We start from the raw sequence: 22704 nt of genomic DNA on the forward strand, positions 1-22704 counted from the left end.
AACACAAAACCTGTATATGAATAAAATTTTAATAAAATCAAAACTTCTTTAGTTTATATCTTGAGATGACCCCCAAATGTCGAAGTCCTTGTTAGTGTCGGTGTCAGTGATCCTTGTCGAATAAAAATGGAAAATGTCTGGTACGAGTAGTTCTATTAAAATTTGACGGACAAAGTTGTCTAAATCACTATGCTGGTAGGTGGTATCAGGGGAAGGAACTCGATACGAAATATATTACATCCTAAACATGGCGAAGGGCCTGAACCACTGGGCTGACATCCTGATCGTCGTTACCTACTTCGTGGTAGTGATTGGAGTCGGCCTCTGGGTTAGTGGAAAGTTTACTTATTTAATCTATCGTAGTTTCCTAATAGGAGAGTTTAATGGTTATAACAAATTTACACCTGTACAATTGTCAGGTATACGTAAACGAATCCTCTATTTCTAAAATAGGATGTTTGATATGCTTTTTCATACTTTTTATTATACGATCTGGGCCCAGTTGTTCAAAAGGTGATTAGCTTAATCACTTGATTAGTGAAAATTTCATTTATCATTTGTTGCAAAACCTGCGAGTATATTGTCTTTAAATTATGACAGTTGGAAGAAAATTAAGAATTACAGAATTTCATTAAGTTTTGTCAAGTTAGTTCTACCAGAAATTATTATATCAGAATTTGAAAAATGTTGTTAAAATGTGATTAGCCTAATCACTTTTGGAACAACTGAGCCCTGAAGTTTGCAAAATAATAATCATTTTTTGTAGTACCTATTTGATCTATTTGTTTTAACTCATGCTAGTTGAGTCATTTACAAAAGATTGTATTTTTACAGCGTAACAGGTGCGATTGATAGTATCACACCCACACTTACACCCACACCTTCACACCCACACTTTCACATCCACAAACAATATTTATAAAGATTCCAACATGACCGGAGGAAGTATAGTTCGAAAATCGTGATGTAATCTTACGACATAAAACGTGAAGTTTTTTTTTATTATTACTATTTTCTATTTCAAACTCTACACGCTCGAAAAACCAGACTTCATTTCAATATAACTTCCATCAATAGAGTTAATTTAGTAAGAGCCTGTGTTTCCTTCAGGTTATTATACTGTTCCAAACACTGCGTTTAGATAAAGCCACTGCCATAAGTGACTAGTTAAGGGTAACCAACCGATAATGTCTCGTGATTTTGTTTATTTTGGTTTGTGAAATCAACTATAAAGTATATTGAAAGGAGGTACGGATAATAGCATGTCAAACGCACGTTTAAAGATGTTTCGGTTCGGTAGATATATTTTCATCTCTGTGTCGTTATATTTCCATGGCATATGCCTAACCTTAATAGATGAGCTTTAAAACTGAGATAAAATTTACTTACAAACAAAAGCATAGAAGCCTACATACAGTGTGTTTAATAGGATATGGAATAAGAATGTATGTTATAGCGTGGTATGCGAGGTTACACAGCCATCAGTGACTGCATGTTAGACATGTCCACCACCAAGGTTCACCTTCAATGGCCCGACGGTGCCAGCAAAAAATACATACAGTTCTATGTTTTTTATCCGGTAAATTTCAAACCTGTTTCTTGCCAGGAGAAAATGGTTCTGAAACTTACCATCGAATCGTATTTCATTCAGCCGTCCCCATTCGGCCGTCCCCATTCAGCCGTCCCCATTCGGCCGTCGATTTTACCAACCACAAAAGTTGAATCTCTCAATTTGTTAAGCAAGAATGGTTGACTTTCCGTTTATACCACATATCAATGGCATAAAATGTGATTATGACTTTGAAGAGATTTTTTTCCTCCGTTCTGACAAAACTCGACTATTTTACATAATGTGACGCATGCGCGGACAATGTCAACGACGGGTACATTAGGCGTTCTGGAGCGCGAAAAACGCAAGCATACAGACAAAATCAGCGAGACAAAGTGATAACTTGGAAGCAGCTTTACAGCGCAATAAAGAGAATGAGTTATCACTTTGTATATGAGTTGCCTACGTTATCTTAATTCTTAGTTAAAAGTTTTTGCATGGAACAGCAGAAAACAAAAAAAAAATCGTTTACCAAGGGGCCATATAACACTGCGAAGTAACATCCTGCAAAAGTGAAAATTGAACTTGGCCTAGCCCTTGAGTGTTTAAAGAAAATGTTTTTTATCCAGTTATTCCACGGAATCGGTAAAAAACGACGTTTTTACTTAGTCGAGGGGCCATAGCACAAGCACAGGTAGCAATCGAACATTGCAGCGTTCTTGAATACGAAAATTCACATCAAGCTTAACTTTATAATACCTCATGGATCCATTGTCATTTCCCCCATCAAATCTGCTCAGTTACGTCAACAACTAATAAGCAAAATATGTAATAACATAAAAAATAGAACGTGAAATAAACCTGCGCTCGCCAAGGTACATACGCGGATCATAAACAGAAAAGCATGGAGCTGTTTATCAACTACCGAGAGGATTCTCTGCCAATTTATTGTGGCTTTTATGATGGCCTTTTCACGTCGAACTCATTTTTTCCTTATTTGCGTAATATACTCACGTTGACTTGATCTCCAAGATAATGTTTTGGTTTTACCTATCCCCTCCCTGTGCCTCCGCGGCAGCAACCAATACATCAGGTCGACTTTGGGCTTCTTGGCCTTGTCGTTCAAAAGGGGTTAGGTTAATCGCAGTTCAACAATAATTCAAAATATTTTTATCGCCAGTCCGCCATTTTCAAAACAAACAGGTGTGTATGACATTTTTCAACGGCTCATTTACGCATTAGAAAATCACCGTTATCAGAGGGTAGTATTCCGGTTTTAATTGAAATAATGAAAAACTAAGGCATTGATTCTCTCATAAATTAATCACTGGGATATGAATTGCTTTTTTTGTGATTTTGTCACAGTTTATGTGTTGCGATAACATAGAGAGGTTTTAAGGCATTTAACCGTGTTATCAACTTTGAAAAAATATGTTAACTGTTCCAGTTATTTCACGGAAACGGCAGAAAACGACATTTTTGTTCTTTAAGGGGCCATAACGCCATCAAATAAAGTCCGTCAAACGTAGCGATCTAGCGTGGTCTAGCCAATAAGGGTTTAACCCTGGTTACCAAGTTGAAGAAGATGCGTTAACGTTTGTTAAGCTATTGTATGGAACCGAAGCGTGACAGACGATGAATGGACAAACCCGAATTAATATCCCCCGTTTTGGTGAAGGGGCCGCGGTGGCCGAGTGGTTAAGGTGTCCCGACACTTTAACACTAGCCCTCCACCTCTGGGTTGCGAGTTCGAAACCTACGTGGGGCAGTAGCCAGGTACTGGCCGTAGGCCGGTGGTTTTTCTCCGGGTACTCCGGCTTTCCTCCACCTCCAAAACCTGGCACGTCCTTAAATGACCCTGGCTGTGAATAGGACGTTAAACAAAAAAACAAACCAAAAAAGTTTCGGTGAAAGCGAGGTATTTAAACCTGTGTATGCTAACAGAGCTTTGCATTTGCAATTACTGTGTCATGTCTGTACTGAGTATCACATTGTTTATGGTCTTTACAGATGTCCATTTTCATCGCGCTACAGTTGTGGGATCGCACAATGTTAGACGATGTGCGTCCGAAGCCACTTCATACTTAAGATATTGGATCACCTAATGAGGTGGTGTGTCGCGTCCCAAAAAATATGTCACTCTGACTAACAGTGTGACATTTTCCCTACATCAATTGAAAAATAAAGTCCTGGCTCTATCTCATGCACTTCTTAACTTCTTAAATCTACATTAAAATGCAATCCTTCGTTTGTAGGTGCATACATAATGGATAATTTATTTAAAAAAATTCTTACCAGTTTGAATAAGCACTGTGGAGTATACACCTTAGAATGGGCGATGTCACTGATCCCATTAGTTACACTGCTCTTTGAAGTTTTCGTTTTCATATTTGAATCTTGATACAAAGCTAGAAACATTACTGAAATTCATTACACTATAAGGAATCTAATAATGAAAATGTATCACCGGATCCCATTTCATGGTATAAGAACACCACTAACCAGTTAATATCCATCGGATGTATGTGCATTCTTGGCATATATTTTCACATTCGGCGGGGGACTATAATTCGTTGAAAAGTCCTGTTTATTATCGCTCGCCATCGAGGCGTGAAGTGTCGGACGTCCAATAAAGAACCCATACCGAGTATCCCCTAGAATATATAATTACTAATATATTCAACGTAAGAACACACAAAAATGATATAATCTGTACTATGTTGTGCTGATAAATAAATTTAAATAAACATTGAATTTGTTGATTCCGATACCATTCCCTAACGTCTTACAATTTTGTGCAACCATCTACAATGTACTTTCTGAATAAGGTGGATGGGTAAGGGTTTGAAATATACTTTATTTAAAATCAGTCGTGACAACTAGACGGCTGTCATTATCGCGGAGATTATTAGAGGATTACAGGATTATGGACAAGCGCTTACAAGTGTGAAAGTTATACACTTGCGTTTAACATGTAAAAGATACAAAAAAAAAAACCAGTAGTATTAAAGCGATGTGTTTTTCCCATGTAACCAGATAAAGGTATACATTGTCGAAAAACGAGCATTTATTCATTTAATAAAATGCCAGTAAGTCAATATGTACCTAATCATAAAAGATAGACACATCATTTTTAAGATGTATTAAGGCAAAAAAGAAGGGGGATCGTAATTAAAAATAATTAACAAAGCCACCAGATACATGTAAAGAGTGTACATGTAGTGACATTTCAATGACGGTAATAAAAAGTCCAAATGTTAGGAAGTTACGGGGGCGTATTAGGGACATTATAAAATATTCATCTTGTACATACAGTTAAATTTATTGTACTGCAACTTGGTATTTTGTACGAACATCTTAGTGAATTGTGTATCTTGTACGCCCAGTTTAGTATCGTGAACGTACAGAATAGTATTTGTACGTACAATCATAGGCGTCTGTATTTAGTTAATATTTATAGATAAATATATTAGCCCCTAATCCCACAATATCAACAAGATGGAACACTTGAATGGCAGATGGTACATCGGCTGTAGAGTTGAGATTGACTGCCAATTTATTAAACGACTGAAATGTCCAGAACACCACTGGCCACCTTTAATAGTTACTCAATATTTGTTAAAACTATCAGATAATCATGCACAACCTCAATTACTAAAGATTTTAAAACATATCGAAAATAGATGGCGAACCAACAAGATCATTGATTTAATATATATAATGTATACATGTACAAATGCTATAACTCTTATCTACATTTTCCCTTTTTGTACCATAATGAGAGTTCATAGGCTAGAATCAAAGCAAAGATATACAAAATTTCATTATTTTTACATATAGAAACAAATGAATATGTACATTGTCAGTATCCAGATTTCTTACATTTGCAGTCGCTCCGAAGACCAAATAGGGGAAATGTGAAAAGCTACTTCCTAGCAGGGAGGTCAATGCCGTGGTTTGTAGTAAGTACATATCGCCAGAACAGGTCGTATTATGAATCTACCAATAGAGATCGCCGAAATTGAAACGGCTTTTTAAAACCCTCCACTAACCGTTTTTTTACTCATCTGACTCATGGTTTCTAACATATAATCATATTGACTATTCATGTACAGTTATTTGTCTTAGTATCGTTTTCTGTTATATCAAACATTGGTTGGATGGTGATATGTGCCACTTTGCTGCTCGCTGTGACTTAGCCCGAGTTTCCTCTGGCCTTGACACCATGTCTGGTGTAGGATGGTGTCAGGGCCAGAGGAAACTCGGGCTAGCTGTGACTGTGTTTTACCTGTGGTATACTGTCCAGTTACTTTTACCTATAGTAACCAAATACATCTTACCTTGTCCCTAAATGGTGATGTTTCGTGTTAAGACATTTACTTTATTTCATCAGGTCGGCGCGTCACTGTTCTCGAGTAACATTGGCAGTGAGCATTTCGTGGGATTGGCAGGAGCGGGGGCATCCTCTGGTATAGCTCTGATTCTGTATGAGTGGTTTGTAAGTATGTTCCCATGGAATGTGTCGTAACAATGTAAAGTATACATATATGTTATACCTCCAGAACTCTATACATATATATATCATATTTCATTTCTATACAACTATTTGAGAAACGTGACCTAAATATATCACGTCACGCTGAAGTAGCAAGAATATAAAATATCATCAACTTGCTTAATTGCCATTTATAATGGTTTTAAAGATGTATCTATAGGTAGAACGAAAATACAGGTGTCATTATTTTGACTATTTAAGTGATGATAATTCCTTGTCCTATATTTGTATCTTAAATAAACACGACATAAAAACAGTCCTGAAACTTTTACATTTTTGGCTCAGATGGAAATATTTTGTTTATTGCAGACAATATTCCTCATCTTGTTGTGTGGTTGGCTGTTTTTACCTGTCTACATATCGGCCGGGGTATTCTTATGTTACCTTATTCTATCATATTTACATTCTGTGTTGTATTTGCCTATATGTCGTTAGTTAACCAAATTGTATTCATGAGACTGTATACTACAAATACAGCTTCAGGTATAGGTTAAAACAATGGTCCCCAGTTACATTCGGCCTAGAGAGCTTTCGAATGCTAACATTTATCTACATAAACCACTACAAAAAAGCAACGCAAGTTATGAGAGTAAAATTTAATAATAAAAAGAATGAAGTCGACCGACTCGACACAAAATTATTATAAGCTCTATATTCCTGATCTAGGCCTATAGGAAGGAATCAAATTGTCACTGTCGTCACACAGGGGCTCGTTGTCGAATTGTCAGAAATGCTAGACACGACAACATTAAAAGTCCAGCATTTAAAAAAAAAATCTTGCGAAAAATCGATAGTATCGACATGGTTTCTGGTTGTGTATGCATACTGAATTATAGTTATGTGGTTATTCACTGATGTCAAAGGCCTACCTTACTCCAAAATCGAGCCCCTGTGAAGTTGAACATCGTCTGCTAAGTTAGCGACACTGATGTGGCCGGTTAGACTGGATTCTGTTTCTAATGAAATATCCTTAGAATCGTTTTCACCTATTGTCAAGACGACGTTCATTTAGAATTTAAGAGATGATATTCCTCTGAAAATAACGTTAATCCAGTCGATGAAACATAAGTGTTTCCGAGGAATCGAGTCTGTCCTGTGCAATACCCGCTCAACGCCGCATCACTTCTAAATGTTAACCGTATATCATTGCGCCGAAAAACGGCTTTATTTTTAAACAATCAGAAATTATGCAAATGTGAACAATTTGAAGATATCTACAAACGTTTATAGAATATAATATAAAGCCAAATTGTGCAAAAAACATTTCATGTGATTGCTATTGATAACGACATGAGGGACTATATTATTCCTTCTGGAAATTTCGGCTGTTCCGGTATTTGAACTTGATGACGTCAGTGATGGGAGAAGCGGCAAATTTAAACGCGTCTTAAGCTACAGTAAATAAGATAAAATTATGAATGTAAATATGTAATTTAACAACTAAAATACTGTATATCATAACCTAACGGACGACATTCTATTTATCTGTCACCCAAATTGTATTCATATCGACTGTATACTACCATTTGGTAACAATTCAATGCCTAAACAAACCATCAAGATAATGCTAACATGTCAAGTATATCGTAATGTTCACTCAAAGTCGACAGAACGAGAAGAATATATGAACTGAAAAAACAGATGATTGACAGTCTAGTTATGATATACAGTATTTTAGTTGTTAAATTCTTTTGTCAGTATATGTTGTTAGTTTATTTATGCTGTATCAACTATCTTATATATACTGCTCCTCTTTTTCAGGTATATACACTTCCGGAATATATCGATAGACGGCATGGCGGCCGGAAGTTGAGAGTTTACCTGAGTTGTATAGCCATGATCCTGTATGTGGTCTCCAAATTGGCTGTGAGTACAAAACATGTGTTAGACTTTTGAAATGCTGTTTATAAATTGGTTCTTTGCGAATTGAAACAACTGAAGAAAGGAATCAAGTATCTAAATCGGTTGTGAGTACAATGAGTATAACTGAGATATGATGTCAATTTTCGTTTTGTTGATGATATGTTTTGCTGACCTAAAAACCGCAGCCCAGTATCTGACCGATTCTATTTATATCACGAGCTCACTGTAGATGCTGATTCCGGTAAAACATACTATATGGAACAGTATATGGGACAGTATATGTAAACATTTTTGGAGACCATGAACGCAAAGTATAGAATATTTTACTGTACATCAAGAGAATAATGGCCGGGGCAATATGATGGTAAACCCACAAAAAAGATAAAGCTAGTGGAAACTAACAAAACGACGTGCTTGGTGCTTAGATGTAAACATAGCATTTTTCTCACTCAAAAGTGTGATATTATATAAATAGTGCCCTTGTCTGAGGGGAATATGGAGGATTGTTTCCCCTCGAGAACATTATCTTCCCTCGCCTATCGGCTCGGGAAGATAATGTTCCCTCACATGACCTCGATAATGTTCCCTCACATGACCTCGAGAACATTATCTTCCCTCGCCTATCGGCTCGGGAAGATAATGTTCCCTCGGGGAAACAATCCTCCATATTCCCCTCAGACAAGGGCACTATTTATTTTATTATACCGAATAGACATCAATTTATCGATATCCTCCTCAAATATTGAGGCAAACCTCTTGGACGTCTGCTCCATGTTTACAAGTTGTCTGTGTCACTGTTGCGTTTGTAAGAATTGTCTCCCTTCTCAATGTTCGGGATTTTCCGTAAGAAACAATCGTGCGTTTTCGGGCGGAGCGGGGAACATTGCAATATCCCACGGCAATGTTGACCGCTGTTTCTGACACTGCATATTGTTTCAGGTCATGTGATTAGGAATTGACCAATAATAAGGCGAGAATCTTACATAAGGTATGATAATTTCGATTGTATTCTGCAGGTTAGCATCTTTGTCGGGTATGAAGTTTTTTGGGACCATGTATAAATCGTTAAAGCAAGAGGAGGTAATACGTCTTTAACGTGTTTAGCTGTAAAATCGTAATATTTCACTCAGAAGTGTTATTTTACCGATATCATTCTACAGGTTAGTATCTTTGCCGGGTCCATGTTTATTCAGATGACTCTCGGATGGGATATGTACCTGTCAATAATAGTACTGTTGGTGATTACGGCGATATACACTATTCTAGGTAAGTAATGTATATATATATATATTTTATACCAGCTTATGTTTGTAATAAATACACTATCCCATATGTATATATATGAGTGTCTATGTAACTATTGTTAAACATTGAAAATTCTCATAATGATAATGGACAATTAATATATTCAATATCTGAGGTATATAATGCATGTGCTATCTTAACACATGTAACGACTACCTTACGTAGCAGGGCAGTCAAAATGCTTGTAGTAGTATACTCAGGTACCATTCCATTTCCATTAACATTCCGGGTATGTCATGTTTCCATCAGTATACTATTGATTTAAGGATTGAATATAGTTATGTTGAGGTGTATGGGGGTATAAACCTCAATAGGTCTTGAGACAAATTTTATGAACTGCGACTGCGAAGCAGTTCATAATAAATTTGTCTCAAGACCTATTGAGGTTTATACCCCCATACAACTCAACATCACTTTGTTCAATCCTTATATCTATATTTTTTTAATATTTTTGTATTACATTTTGTCCTTGACAAATAAGGACAAATATTATTTTTAATGGAATTTATTTCATATAAATATGATCACTTTTAAAAAGGAATTTAAAAAATATAGTCCAAGCTCGACAAATGTATTCCTACGCCGGACTTGATATAGTTCATTGAAAAATGACTTGAGTTAACTGTGGTAGGTTCATTGAGTCTGAATTAAGTGGAAATATAAATATTAAGTATTGTATATCTTGTTTGGTAAGAAATATATACGCCATTCAAGATAGTGAGTGTAGTGCATATTGATTAGCACGGCGACACAATAAGTAAGCATTAAACACATTATCTAAAGCGTGTTACATACTTCATCAAAATAAACACTTATAAAACAATTTGAGGCAAATGTGTTTGAATGCTAGTTCATTTAATGCTATACCTAATTTATTTGGTATACAGTCTGTATCAGGTAGAGATTTAGTCGAAAGTGTCACAATACGGAAAAGGCTATAAAGGTATAGTCGTGATTTTTAATTTGATGTTTTATGTGATAATATGAATTCTCACATCAAACTTTCTATTGCGCTTTCGTTGAACGTATAAGCCTATCAAATTCAAAATTACATTGATATCAGCTATAGAAGGTACGTGATATTTGGATTATCCAGATTACGATACCGGTTACTTCCCTTTTTGAATTAATTTTACTTATAATGCAATAGCCAGCACAATGTGCATTTTTAATAAATCTATGTTGTTTGATTAACGTCTACAGGTGGATTAACAGCAGTGATGTATACAGACACATTCCAAACAGCCGTCATGATTCTCGGATCTCTCTCGATTGTTGTTATTGGTAAGACAAACTCCCACGAAAGGTGCCCGCGACCATCCATTTAAGTTTGGAATAAAATAAATACCCTCTATTGCGCCGCATAAGCACTGAGGTGCAGCGACAGGCCGGATGCAAGTCAGTCCCAATGACAACAATGTGAAATGATAAGTGAAATAACATGAGTATGGAATGTGTTTCAGTCAGTAATATAACCTCTTAAACTAGTTTTTTTTTTTTTTTTTTTTTTTTAATTCTGCATTTTGTGCATTCGTTAATTTCTGTAAAAGTAAAACTGCTTCAAAGATTCATAATGTCAAATAGTCATGTACCCTGCATGATCGTTTTAGGGAAATTCCACTGAATTGTTTCAATACGTGAGTTGGGCCGCGTTTGCCGATAGGTTAAGGTGTCTCTTTATCTCTAGCCCTCCGTCTTTGGGTTGCGAGTTCAAAACTTCGGCTCTCCTCTACTTCCAAAACCTGGTACGTCCTTAAATGACCATGACTGTTAATAGGACGTTAATCAAAATAAACCAAACTAATCACTGCTTGCCTGATCGTTTCAACAGGATTCAACAAAGTGGGCGGCTTGGATGCTTTGAAAACAAAATACATGAAAGCCGTTCCAAAGATCCGAAACAATGCCACGACATGCGGAATTCCATAACAGGATGCCTTTAAAGTCTTCCTTGACCCAATCAATGGAGAATACCCATGGCCAGCCATTGTCCTGCAAAGTTCCATCGGCAGTGTTTGGTACTGGTGCTGTGACCAGGTATGGTAACTGATATAAACATCTACAGTCTGGTGATGTTACCAGGTAGGATCACGTGATATACACAACTATAGACAAGTAATTTCACCAGGTAAGATAGCGTGAAGACGACAGATAGGATCATGTGATATGCACAACTATATTCTGGTGCTGAAACAAGGTAGGGTCACGTGATGCACACGTCACATGGTGCTGAGACCAATTAGGATAATAGGGTTTATAGTTCGCAGGCAGTAATTTAAGGTCTGTATACCTTTTCTTTTCAATAGCTACTTGTCGAATAACCTTAAAATGTTTCGGTTCAGATATGTTGCAAGGAACGCTAAAAACTATTGCTAAAACGTCATTTTTGAACAGATATAATCCATAGAAATTGATAATAAACCCTACAACGACTTTGTTGTAAAAATGGTGCTATTGATCAATTTCTTAATTCATATAAAGTATAGTTGATTTCATTACTATATTAGCTAACACCATTCTTTATTTTAAAGGTCATTGTCCAACGGTCTTTAGGGGCGAAAAATTTGTCACATGCGAAGGGTGGCTCTATTCTTACCGGCTACCTCAAGACTCTAAATCTCTTCCTTATCGTTTTCCCAGGCATGATCAGCAGGGTTTTGTTTCCAGGTAATATCTCATTCTATTGTGTAAACGGTTCTTATCCAGCCACATCGTGTCAGCATACAAACAGGAGTATCAATTGATCAGTTTGTAGGGAATCTAACTTACCAAATACTTTGCCTGTGTAATATGTGACCAGTCGTTCATGCAATCTGTAGCACATTTGTTTGTAATTTGTAGACGAGGTAGGGTGTGTAGATCCCGATGAGTGTTCCAGGATATGCGACAATCCGCTTGGATGCTCTAACATTGCATACCCCAAATTGGTACTGGAACTACTTCCGGTCGGTAAGTCAATCAAACATCTTCTACCAACGGAGCCATTGCCTTTGTTTAATCCAATTTTAATGAATTGTGGACTATGAGTTCGCTTTTGAAATGTTTTAATCTCCTTTCGTTATACACGTGATACACATTTGCACCCACACTTTTTAATAAAATCAGATATATTTGGTGTGATGATTATTTTTCATTAATCCACTGTGTACTTTGTAGGTCTGCGGGGCCTCCTGATGGCAGTGATGGTGTCCGCCATAATGAGTTCTCTGACGTCAATCTTTAACAGCTCCAGTACTGTATTTACTATGGATATATGGCGTAGAATTAGAACTAAAGCATCTCAACGAGAGTTACTACTTGTTGGCAAGTATGTGTTAATTTCTTTCTATCTCGTGCATATGCGAGGTAAAATAAATGCTTCCATAAAATGTCATTTTATAAATGCAAACAGAAATCTTCATGGTTATTTAATATCAACTCATACGAATGTGCTTGAAATTTTAATTTTTTTCATGGAAAATGGAATGGAAAATTTTGAGAAAATAGGAAATTGTTTTATCATGTCTGCTTCTTTACTTTGATTTCTTCTATTGGCTTTTCGTTTGCCGTTGTCCTCATATAAAACCAAGTCAATGCATTATTTTCCTTTTTACAGACTGTTCGTGGTAGTATTGTGTGTCATAAGTATTCTATGGATTCCATTGGTCAAGTCCTCCCAGGGTGGAAAGCTGTTCCAGTACATGACAGCCATTGAAGCCTACCTTGGATCGCCTATTGGGATTGTTTTCCTCATTTCTATGTTTTGGAAAGGAGCAACGGAAAAAGTAATTTGCACTCAGATAATTATTTTTATCCAAAACAATATTACGAACCTCATCATTCTATCTTACACTCAAGTTTATTGAGTACTTCATACATAACTCATTTACATCATGTATAACAACTTCTTTATCCTGCAACTGGTATCTGCATTTTCGGAATACATCCATTTGATATAGTTCAGCTGTTTTCGTCAAACAGCTGTATTCAAGAATCTGATCACTGCGTCTTTCGACAGACCTACTTTCAAGTAAAACAACGTTTAAAAGGCGAACGTTGTTGGTTCCGTTTCACTTTTAATTGCTTAATTTTGATGACCGTTGCAAAATAAATACAATACATGGTCAGTGTCGGAACAGAAAGACAAAGGTGACTTGATCACCAAGGCTCGACCAGTCTCGCCACTTTTGTCTTTCCTTACCCTCGCCAAAATACAGACTGTTCTATGGCAATAACCATGTATTATTTATATATATATATATTTACCATTGTATCATAGTTTCACTTTATTTCAAGATTCAATTAACATTTATGTCAGTTATGAAAGTAATTATATAGTCATAGACGTCACAATGGCTCTGTTATGGTTAAAACTTTGCCTTCCGCATACACTTCGAAGATGCTGTTTTATGCATTAAACAATCAAATATAATGTATGCATGTATTTCGACTTTTCTGAAGTTTCGATAAATGACTAGATTTTTCAATTATATTTGAATATATGAAAGATTGTATGAAAATGAAAATAAAAAACCCATTAGTAACAAAATGGATCAATACAAATACTACCGCTTCTACTACTTGATTGATTGTTCATTGTTGACTTTTTATGATAATTTTAATGTTTGTTTCGATAACAATTCCGTTTGGTTGATGAAATAAATAATAAGTAATGCCTATTCGTCATGGTTTGTTGTAGGGAGCATTCTGGGGTTTGTTTCTGGGACATGTTTGCGGAATAATTCGCCTCGTTTTGGAATTTGTTTATCCCCAGCCGAACTGTGGGGAAGAGGAAACACGACCCGCATTCCTCACAATAAACTATCTCTACTTCGGTATTATGATACTCGTCATCACGACAATTACTACTATTGTCATCAGTATCTTCACTGCTAAAAGGGAAGAGGATGAGGTCAGTATCTTTACTAAGGAAGCTCTTTTTTTATTTCTAGTTTTATTCATCAATGTTTGATTACGTTCTTATATACATACGAGCAAAAGTACTGCATTTCAATTTTTGTATCAAACTTGTCCCGTAAAACAAACATTGCTTTCTTTAAGAAGAACAGAAATTTACCTAATTTTTTTTAAATTACGATAGTTATGTGGTGTGACGTGGTGGACCAGGTATAAGGCGATCAGTGGTCCGCAAGAACAGAATCCCGAACTCATGGAGTTGCACGTAACTAGGAATACGTCATCACGGCAACATGAAGGTATGTGTTTGTCCTGTACTATCCCGAACAAATATAGAACGTGGTCTTTTGTTGTATTAGCTCGAAATGCTTTGTATTTTTATACTCCTATTACCCCTGTACTATTATACACCCGCTCATTACCATTATTGGAAATTAAGATTAAATCCATTTTATTCATCTTTTTAGATCGTCATTTATATTATAATTTCAGAAATGTTTGGGACCTTTATACCCACTTTCCTTTGTGCTCCAGTGACGATAATGATCAAAACGTTATTAAGGCATTATTTAATATTTTAGACAAAAATCTTAAAGGATAGTTGTTTTGTTAAAAGCTATATAAGTAGATTTATATCTCACAAGTACCTTTACACATATTCACAGACGATGACGACGTAGCAGTTCCAGATTCAGTGCCATGGTTTAGACGAATGTTTAATGTTGTGCTTGGTAGTACAGAGGACCAAACTACAGAAATTGACATTGAACAGAGGAGAAAATTTGTTCAACAAACCAAATGGGCCAATCGATTTCTTAATATCAACGCCATCATTCTTGCTTTGGTCGTCTGCTTCCTGTCAATATATTTTAACTAATAGAACCAATGTTTATGTACAATGGAACAATCAGGTAACCTCATCAGCTACCGTTAAGCTTGCATACGCAAGACTATATCCTGAATCACTTGCATATCTTTTAAAAGATAACATGTCAGCAATTCATTGGACGTGTATGTAAGTAGGAAACCGCGTAATCACCGGTGACAATTGCAACCTACAAGCATAGATACCGTCATGATTTGATTAATTACATTTTCAACAGTGGAATATAGTTAAATAGCAAAACAAGAAAAAATGGTTTACTTTGCAGATGAACACTAAGGAAACTGCAGAAAACAAATGATCATAAAATGAACAAATAAGAAAGTTAGATACAACGGTACATATATCACAACAATATTGCACTCCAGCTAAAGATTTCCTTTTTTAGAACGTATCTGGTGATAAAAATGTAAGACAATGTTAAACAATACCACTGGTGATAACAAATATGCTTCACTTTAAGGTAATATGTTAAGCCCCCATAATTGATTGATCGTCCGTCTTTGTAAGTTAATTTTTGATTTCAAATGAGGTGGAATTACTCCAACAGAGACACCCATTATGCTGCGCCATTTCAAATTCATAACGTAACGTCATTGTCAACATTATGATATTGTAATCGATTTCTGCTGTAAAATCAATAGAAAATTATCCAGGGTATATTACACTAGAGACATATGCAAAAATGTAACATTGGCGAATACATTGGATCACAGGCCAATTATGTCATCAATAGAAATCAAAATTAGTCGTGGTTAATCGTTTTACGAGTATACTTTACCCGTAAATAATGCAAATGTGTGTCAACAATATTTTAATGAATGTAACAAATTCATGTTATAGAGAATTTCAAAGTCCAGAATATAGCAGCCCATATACATTGTAGATGCAAATTTAAAATTGAAATTAGAATTTTTAACAACAAAAAAACTTCATTATGAAAACAAAAGTCTATTTATTCACGAAATGGAATGTACTATAAAATCCTCAAAGATGAATATGAGTGATATACATATTTGATATACTAAAGGACTTTTGTATACAAGAAATGATGATCTGCATAAACGGTTAGAATGGTTGGACGTGTACATGCCTATATTATCACAGGTTGGCGTATTTACTGTCTTTTGTAGAAATAAATCTACAAAAGACAAAATGTTTTTGCAACTTTCAATACAAACTGAGAGTTAGAGACTAGAGTTAAGATTAATCTACATCGCCCATATATATAACTCGTCAGTGATGTCGGGGGCCTAAAATGTTATCTAGGAGGAGACTGAGGAAACCCAAATTAGACCGAAAAAAAATGTTAAAATCTGGATTGGATGCTGAAATGATACATAATACAATTTACTTCGTAATTGTCACTATTGGATTTCAAGTATATGTATAAACGAGTAAAGTGTAAAACATATTGTTTAATTGCATGGCTGAAAAGATATGCATGTGCATAAAATCCCCGGAAATATTTCAACGGAGATGAAATATCTTGATAGTGTTAGCATTTGCTTTACAAACGTCGGCGACAACAACTTTATTGTTGACCACGGCCACGGCTCTTGGATCCTTAACGCCATGCTCGGCCCCAACCAGTTCCCTAACTGTCGCTCCATGTGGCGTCAGCTGCACGACACCAGGAACTCCCCCACAGCATAAGTACACGTTGCCTTCCCGATCCACGTCCAATCCGTAGACATTGTTGAGGCTGTTACCTCCCGCTGGTGATAGGTTGGTTCGACCATGCGGGCCGACACTGGACATGCGGTACAAAGCAGCATTACCTGGGATTGAGCTGGTCAAACTGACCAAGACATCATTCTGGGTGATTGCCCCTAGAGAGAAAAAACTAAGTCAATTGGACAAATTCTAATTTGTTATTATATGCATATATGTATACAGATAAAAATTATTTTGACCAATCATACAGAACAATGAGAGAGAGAGAGAGAGAGAGAGAGAGAGAGAGAGAGAGAGAGAGAGAGAGAGCATGACATTTTAATGTCAGCTATAAGAATTAAGCATTTTTTGGTAAGGAAAGTAATAAAGTTATGTTTAAAACCATAATCAGCATTCCAATAATGGTCATTTTGTCACGGCGAAATACCCAACTCGTTATAATGTCGTACATCAGAAAAAAAGAGAATTTGAATGATTTATTCATTGAATATCTATATTAAATGTCAGTAAAACAGTAAACATTTCAATGGGCATCCACTACCTACAATGGCCTTCGACTGGAATTTGTACTTACGGGTGATATAGTAAGAAGGCGACTCATGTTCCACGATAAGATCCGTCCTGCCGTCGGATTCCACACTGTACAGCTGGTACGGACTCGCCTTTCCATTATTGACTAGAAACTTGTCGCCTACATGACAGATGCCATAGCAATGTCGGTCTATGATGATGTCCTTTTCTACACTCATCGCTTTCTTCTTTTTCTGACTTGAAGTTCTGTCATTTTCGCGTCCTTCGCTATTGCTGGAATTTTCAGCTGTATCCTGATCGACCTCTGACGACCTTTCGTGTGCTCGTTCTGCAATTGTTTCTTCCACCTTGATAACAGATATTATTTTCGCGTCCGGCCTCGTCACTGCTACTCTGTTGTCTGAGAGTTTAGAAACTGCCCATGGCCGATCTGTCATATGTAACACATCAATTAATTCTCCATTTTCGGTGAAGAGTTTCACGCTCTTGTTGTTTGCGTCTGTGAGAAGGATGATATCATCTTTGTACCACATGACATCTCTAATGGAGCATTCACACTTGTCGGCATCAAGTTTGACCGTGACTGTTCCGTGGTGTTTGACGACTCTCTCCGACAGAGGGAGCCAATTGTCCAAAGCTGCAGGTAGTTCTCTGATTTGATTGGCCATGCTCATTTTTACCATGGTTGTAACAGTTTCAAACTTTTCAGACAAGCATTCTGGTTCAAAGTTTATAACCTTTCCTTCAAATGGTCGCACAAGATCACGAATCACCTCTGCGCACGAGTTTATCTCGGCCTTTCCTCTCTGATAGATAGAGATTTTCTGTACGCTGTCTGTTCCACACGATACTACGGTTGACACCTTGTTTGTGTTGATCATACTGTTTTTTAAACTTTTACATCGCTGTATGGACGTTTCGAGGTGTTCCTTTTGTGCTTTATATAACCTTGTAAGTTCGCACATGGATTGATCACGTAATTGGCTGACAATGTTCTCTAATTTTTTACTTTCACCTGATATCAGATGTTCTGCTTCATGCTTATTGCTTTCCAGTATCTCTAGCTGGATGGTGAAGTCTCTCACGAGAGCGTCCATCGCGAGTTCACCTTCAACCAGGCGTGTCCTAATGACGTTATCACTATTGAGCTTCTCTGCATATTCAGACGGCATAAGCACATTGCAACACGCCCTATGAGAGATGGCTACGCAAAGACTGCACACAAGAACTTGATGGTCCTCACAGAACAAACTCATCTTCTTCTTGTGCTTGCTACATCTGATTGAAGATGTAGCTATCTTCAATGGAGATTGGTTGAGTTCACTTAAAGGGATCGTTTCCACTGTCGAATGAAGAAAACCGTGAAAGTCCCTATCGCACTGCTGACAAAGATACACGTTGCAAATTCTACACCACTGGACAGCAGGACTTTCTTTGTCCGCTTTGTCCGATCACATATCTTTTGGGCGGTGGTTGGCTGAGAATATTTTATCATCTCAACTATCAGATTGTTGGTAGGAAATTGGAAGGCCCAAATAGCTTTTTCCGAACTGGAATCCGGAGGAATGGTGACTTGTCTGCATATTGGACAAGAGAATGTGGTCAGATTGTCATCTTTGGTGATGTAATCCGACAAGCACTTAAGACAGAAAGTATGAAGACACGGCAAAGATTTTGGCTGGACAAGTTGGTCCAAACATATTGGGCATTCAATCAGAAGTGGGTCAAGACCAAGCGACTGTGTGGATCCATCTCTCCCTTCGCCACCTGTAACAGCAGGTTCTGTCGTGTTCAAGTTTACACCATCAGGAATATGTTTTGAAGTCTTGATTGGTTGGTTCGCCTCAGACATGTCTTTTTGTGTGTTAGAATTTGAAACCTGAAAATTAATACAAAAAAAAACTATAGTCTCAAATTAGAAATCAATTCTTATTTTCTATAATCAATTTACGTTCCAATATTTTACACAAAAGGATTACCTAAAATGTGTGATAGAAATTATTAAGTATTCATAAGAAGCTCTGTTGATGTCTTTTAATCAAACCAATGACGGTTTAATGTGATTATTTACAATAAACAGGAACTAAAGATATCAATGCACCGATTGTGATGGGTGGTACCAATAGCATGTTTATTATTTTAAAATGTATTACAAATTATATTTAACATTATGCAATATATGTTTTAATATTAATGTTTGTTTGCTGGGTTAATCGTTCAGCGAATAGCCAGTGTCATTTTGAGGGGGCGGGGAGGTTTCCTTGTGGTAGCTGGTGGCTACCTCACTGAATATACTATGAGAGGCGACAACTACGTGAGGATTTCAAGATTTTGAAAATTAAGATTATTTTCATAACAGTCTGATTGACTAAACCAGTATATAACAATTGATGACATGGCAAAGACAGTAGATTGCCACATTGACAGATTCAACGGACTGCAATACAATCAAGACAGCTTTATGTAATAAATAATAATCTTATCTTAATCGTAAATTGTTTAATATGCTTACTTTTTAATTAATCGTAGGTCACATATTGAAAACATTCCTTTCGATTTGCTATCATTTTTTACATTTAAACAAATCGTGATATTCATTGTCATCATCATTGCACAATGTACATTTTCTTTCATTACGTGAAATTCTGCCTAATAACCAGTTCCCAAAGGCAAAGTGAAGTTTGAACAAAATTTACAAAACACTATGTGATCCCTTTTATTTAAGTTTATTATGTACGATTTGGATAATATATATTTTTACCCTCTAATACTTTTTTCCGGTACCAAAAAATAAAAACACTTTTGAATTAACTGGTGATTTACCCTTTGCTTTACTATATGTTTCAGTAATGCAGTAACTTCCATCTACATGTATATGCAAACTCTAAAGCTTAAAAGTCTCTCTTTGTTTTCGTAACATATAAGTTATGTCAAAATTACACAAATATGCTGAATGATAGAAAATATAACCTAATGATAACATAATATATGAGAATCAATACCGTGGCTCTGTATAATTGCATTCAAAACCGAGTAAACTATATCCAGTGATTACATACGGATAATATCTAATGCGGTGATCCACTGTCTATATGTAGATGGGCCGATGTAAATATGCCATGCACGCATGCGCAAACCGGTTTGTTTTCCAATAACGGCGGACTGACGATCAAACCCACGCATCAGAAGCTCAAGTCGATCACACATGCTGTTGCTTCATAGAAGGCAAAGAAAGAAAACAGATAAAATCACAACATCTTCTTCAACTTCAACAGTGTCAATGTGATTTTTTTAGACAAAAATAACTATAGGTTAAACGTGATAAGCCAGCATCAATTGGTAGCGAATCTTCCCGACATTTGTTAAACAATCCCATGATTTTCAGTCTATCATCCGGGGATGTATGTCGGCGCGCGCAGGATTGGTTCACGGTCTTTTTCAAGATGTTTACTTCAACTGAGCAGAGTTGACGGAAATTAAATGAAGATAAACACATAAGTATAGGGATTATGCATTTCAACATGATAACATTTAATATCAAAGAGATGCTTTGAGCGTTATCAATTGTAACCGTTTCGAATGAAACACATCCGTTGTTTGCATTGCACATATACACGTGTAATGTTTCATAATTTACTTTTTATTAATTTTTATCAAAAGACAATCACTCTAATTTTGATTATTTTTCTAGTAAAAAACATCCTTATTCTCAATATACAATAGAATCAGGGATACCTTTTCTTAAATTCAGAACTTCTTATACATAAAAACAATAACGGATAGGTCCAATTCTCAGCTCCCTAATAATCACACACGGACACGGACAGGAGCGACTAAAGCACCTCGAATTGGACGGTTCCGTATTGGTTTGTAAGTGTAGACCTAAATTTACGATTTGTATTAGTAGTTCAAACGATACATAGTAACACTTGTTTAAGACTTCCGTACTTCACCGTTTACGTTTTATTTTATAGAATGTAAACACTGGACACGTAGGTTGGGTGGGTAGCCCATGCACATTGTACAGGCGGTATCATTGTGAACCTTAGCACTCACTGCTGTTTAAATACAGTCACCTGTACACATGATAGTGACACATGTACATCGCACACGTACTAACTGTTTATAGTCCATGTACAACATAAATGTCAATGGAGAAGACGTTTATCTATGGGGAAATATATACCATCGTTACATTTCTATATATAACAAGAAAAGAAAAGAACTACATTTAGTTTAGATGATTCAATTAAGCTGGTGAAGAAAATGCAATTCGTTACACTGTCTGTGTGAAAGCCTGATAATAGGTGAGTCATTAAATGGGTACTCAATAATCAAACGAGTGGTATTTAATTACAGTTATACAAGCATTATCTAATAGACTTATGTATTCGTTCAAAGAATAAACGAAAACAATATACAATGTATAGGGAAATACCGTACTCACCTGTTTGAAAGAGTTCTCGTGACCGGAAGTGATTTACGAAAAACAATTCACTGTTTGTTGTGATACAAGGACTGGGTTTAAATTCCGGAGCATGTCGAACTGTCCATCAAACTTAAATTTGATCCACTTCAAAGGACAATAGCCTTCCCTGATGGAATATCAGACAAAAAAATGAATTTACCATAATCACAAGATATTATTTATATTGTGCATAAACAAACCCTCATAGAAACAAAGTGATAGCTTAAATATAGAAACAGTGATTCATTAAATGCATCATTTAGAAAATGTATACAACTATTTCATATTGCAGACAGTATGTTAAATATCACGAAAAAGTTATGAAAAAAAAACCTAAAGGTAAAGCGAAAACAAAAGTTTGCATTTGTTTACTTTGCTTACATACCAACTTTTAACTAGAACAAACTATATGGTAGTATATTGTGGTCGAACTAGGACGAGTTGACATTGAGTATAAATTACACTAAATGGCTATCATTGCGAGGTTGTGGAGGAGGTGCACATGACGCGTTTTCTACATATGAATCATTTGTGCAAATAAATTTTAGCTAAATTCTACACGAGTTCACGCAGGAAAACCCATCACATATATTCATTTTTAAACAATATAGACAAACGTGGCATGTACCTCTTTCAACCCCATATATTAATGCTACAATTAATGTCCCTCGTCGGCCCACACTCTAGTTTGGGTTCATGCAATACATAGATGTCACGTGTTATCTCCATAAAATGTTTGTTTACGTAAGCTTAGCAGGCTGGTTTGAGTGAGATTTGGGTTATCTTACACGTAACCTTGGCGTAAAGTATGGAAGCATGTTTGGGGCAAATACTCAACAGTTCATGCTACGAAAAAGGAACGTTAAAGTTGCCGACATGCCCCGGTGCAAACGAACCACCTTAATTACAGATATATTAACAGTCCGTATCGTACTGTCTATATGTATTAGTAGATCAAATTGTAGTACTGTGTACAT

The 22704-nt window shown here is 36.2% G+C and overlaps 1 protein-coding gene and 1 pseudogene across 1 annotated transcript; one reads left to right on the forward strand and one right to left on the reverse strand.

Annotated features, from left to right (window-relative positions):
- Positions 1-247: 247 nt before the first annotated feature.
- Positions 248-16011, forward strand: LOC117342720 (annotated as a pseudogene).
- Positions 15987-18696, reverse strand: LOC117321907. Its single transcript, XM_033876533.1, has 2 exons — positions 17303-18696; positions 15987-16883 (listed from the first exon to the last, which is right to left on the reverse strand). The coding sequence occupies exons 1-2, from the start codon at positions 18513-18515 to the stop codon at positions 16522-16524; spliced, it is 1575 nt and encodes a 524-aa protein (XP_033732424.1). The 5' UTR covers positions 18516-18696; the 3' UTR covers positions 15987-16521.
- Positions 18697-22704: the final 4008 nt, after the last annotated feature.

The sequence above is a fragment of the Pecten maximus genome, chromosome 2 (assembly GCF_902652985.1).
Source record: "Pecten maximus chromosome 2, xPecMax1.1, whole genome shotgun sequence".
In the NCBI taxonomy this organism is placed as follows: Eukaryota; Metazoa; Mollusca; class Bivalvia; order Pectinida; family Pectinidae; genus Pecten; species Pecten maximus.

Excerpts from the sequence above, each read along its gene's own strand:
- LOC117321907 (XM_033876533.1), bottom strand. The coding sequence starts at position 18,515 with ATGAGTTTGTTCTGTGAGGACCATCAAGTTCTTGTGTGCAGTCTTTGC. Across the intron at positions 16,884-17,302 it reads GCCTTCTTACTATATCACCC|GGGCAATCACCCAGAATGAT; the intron begins GTAAGTACAAAT and ends TTTTCTCTCTAG.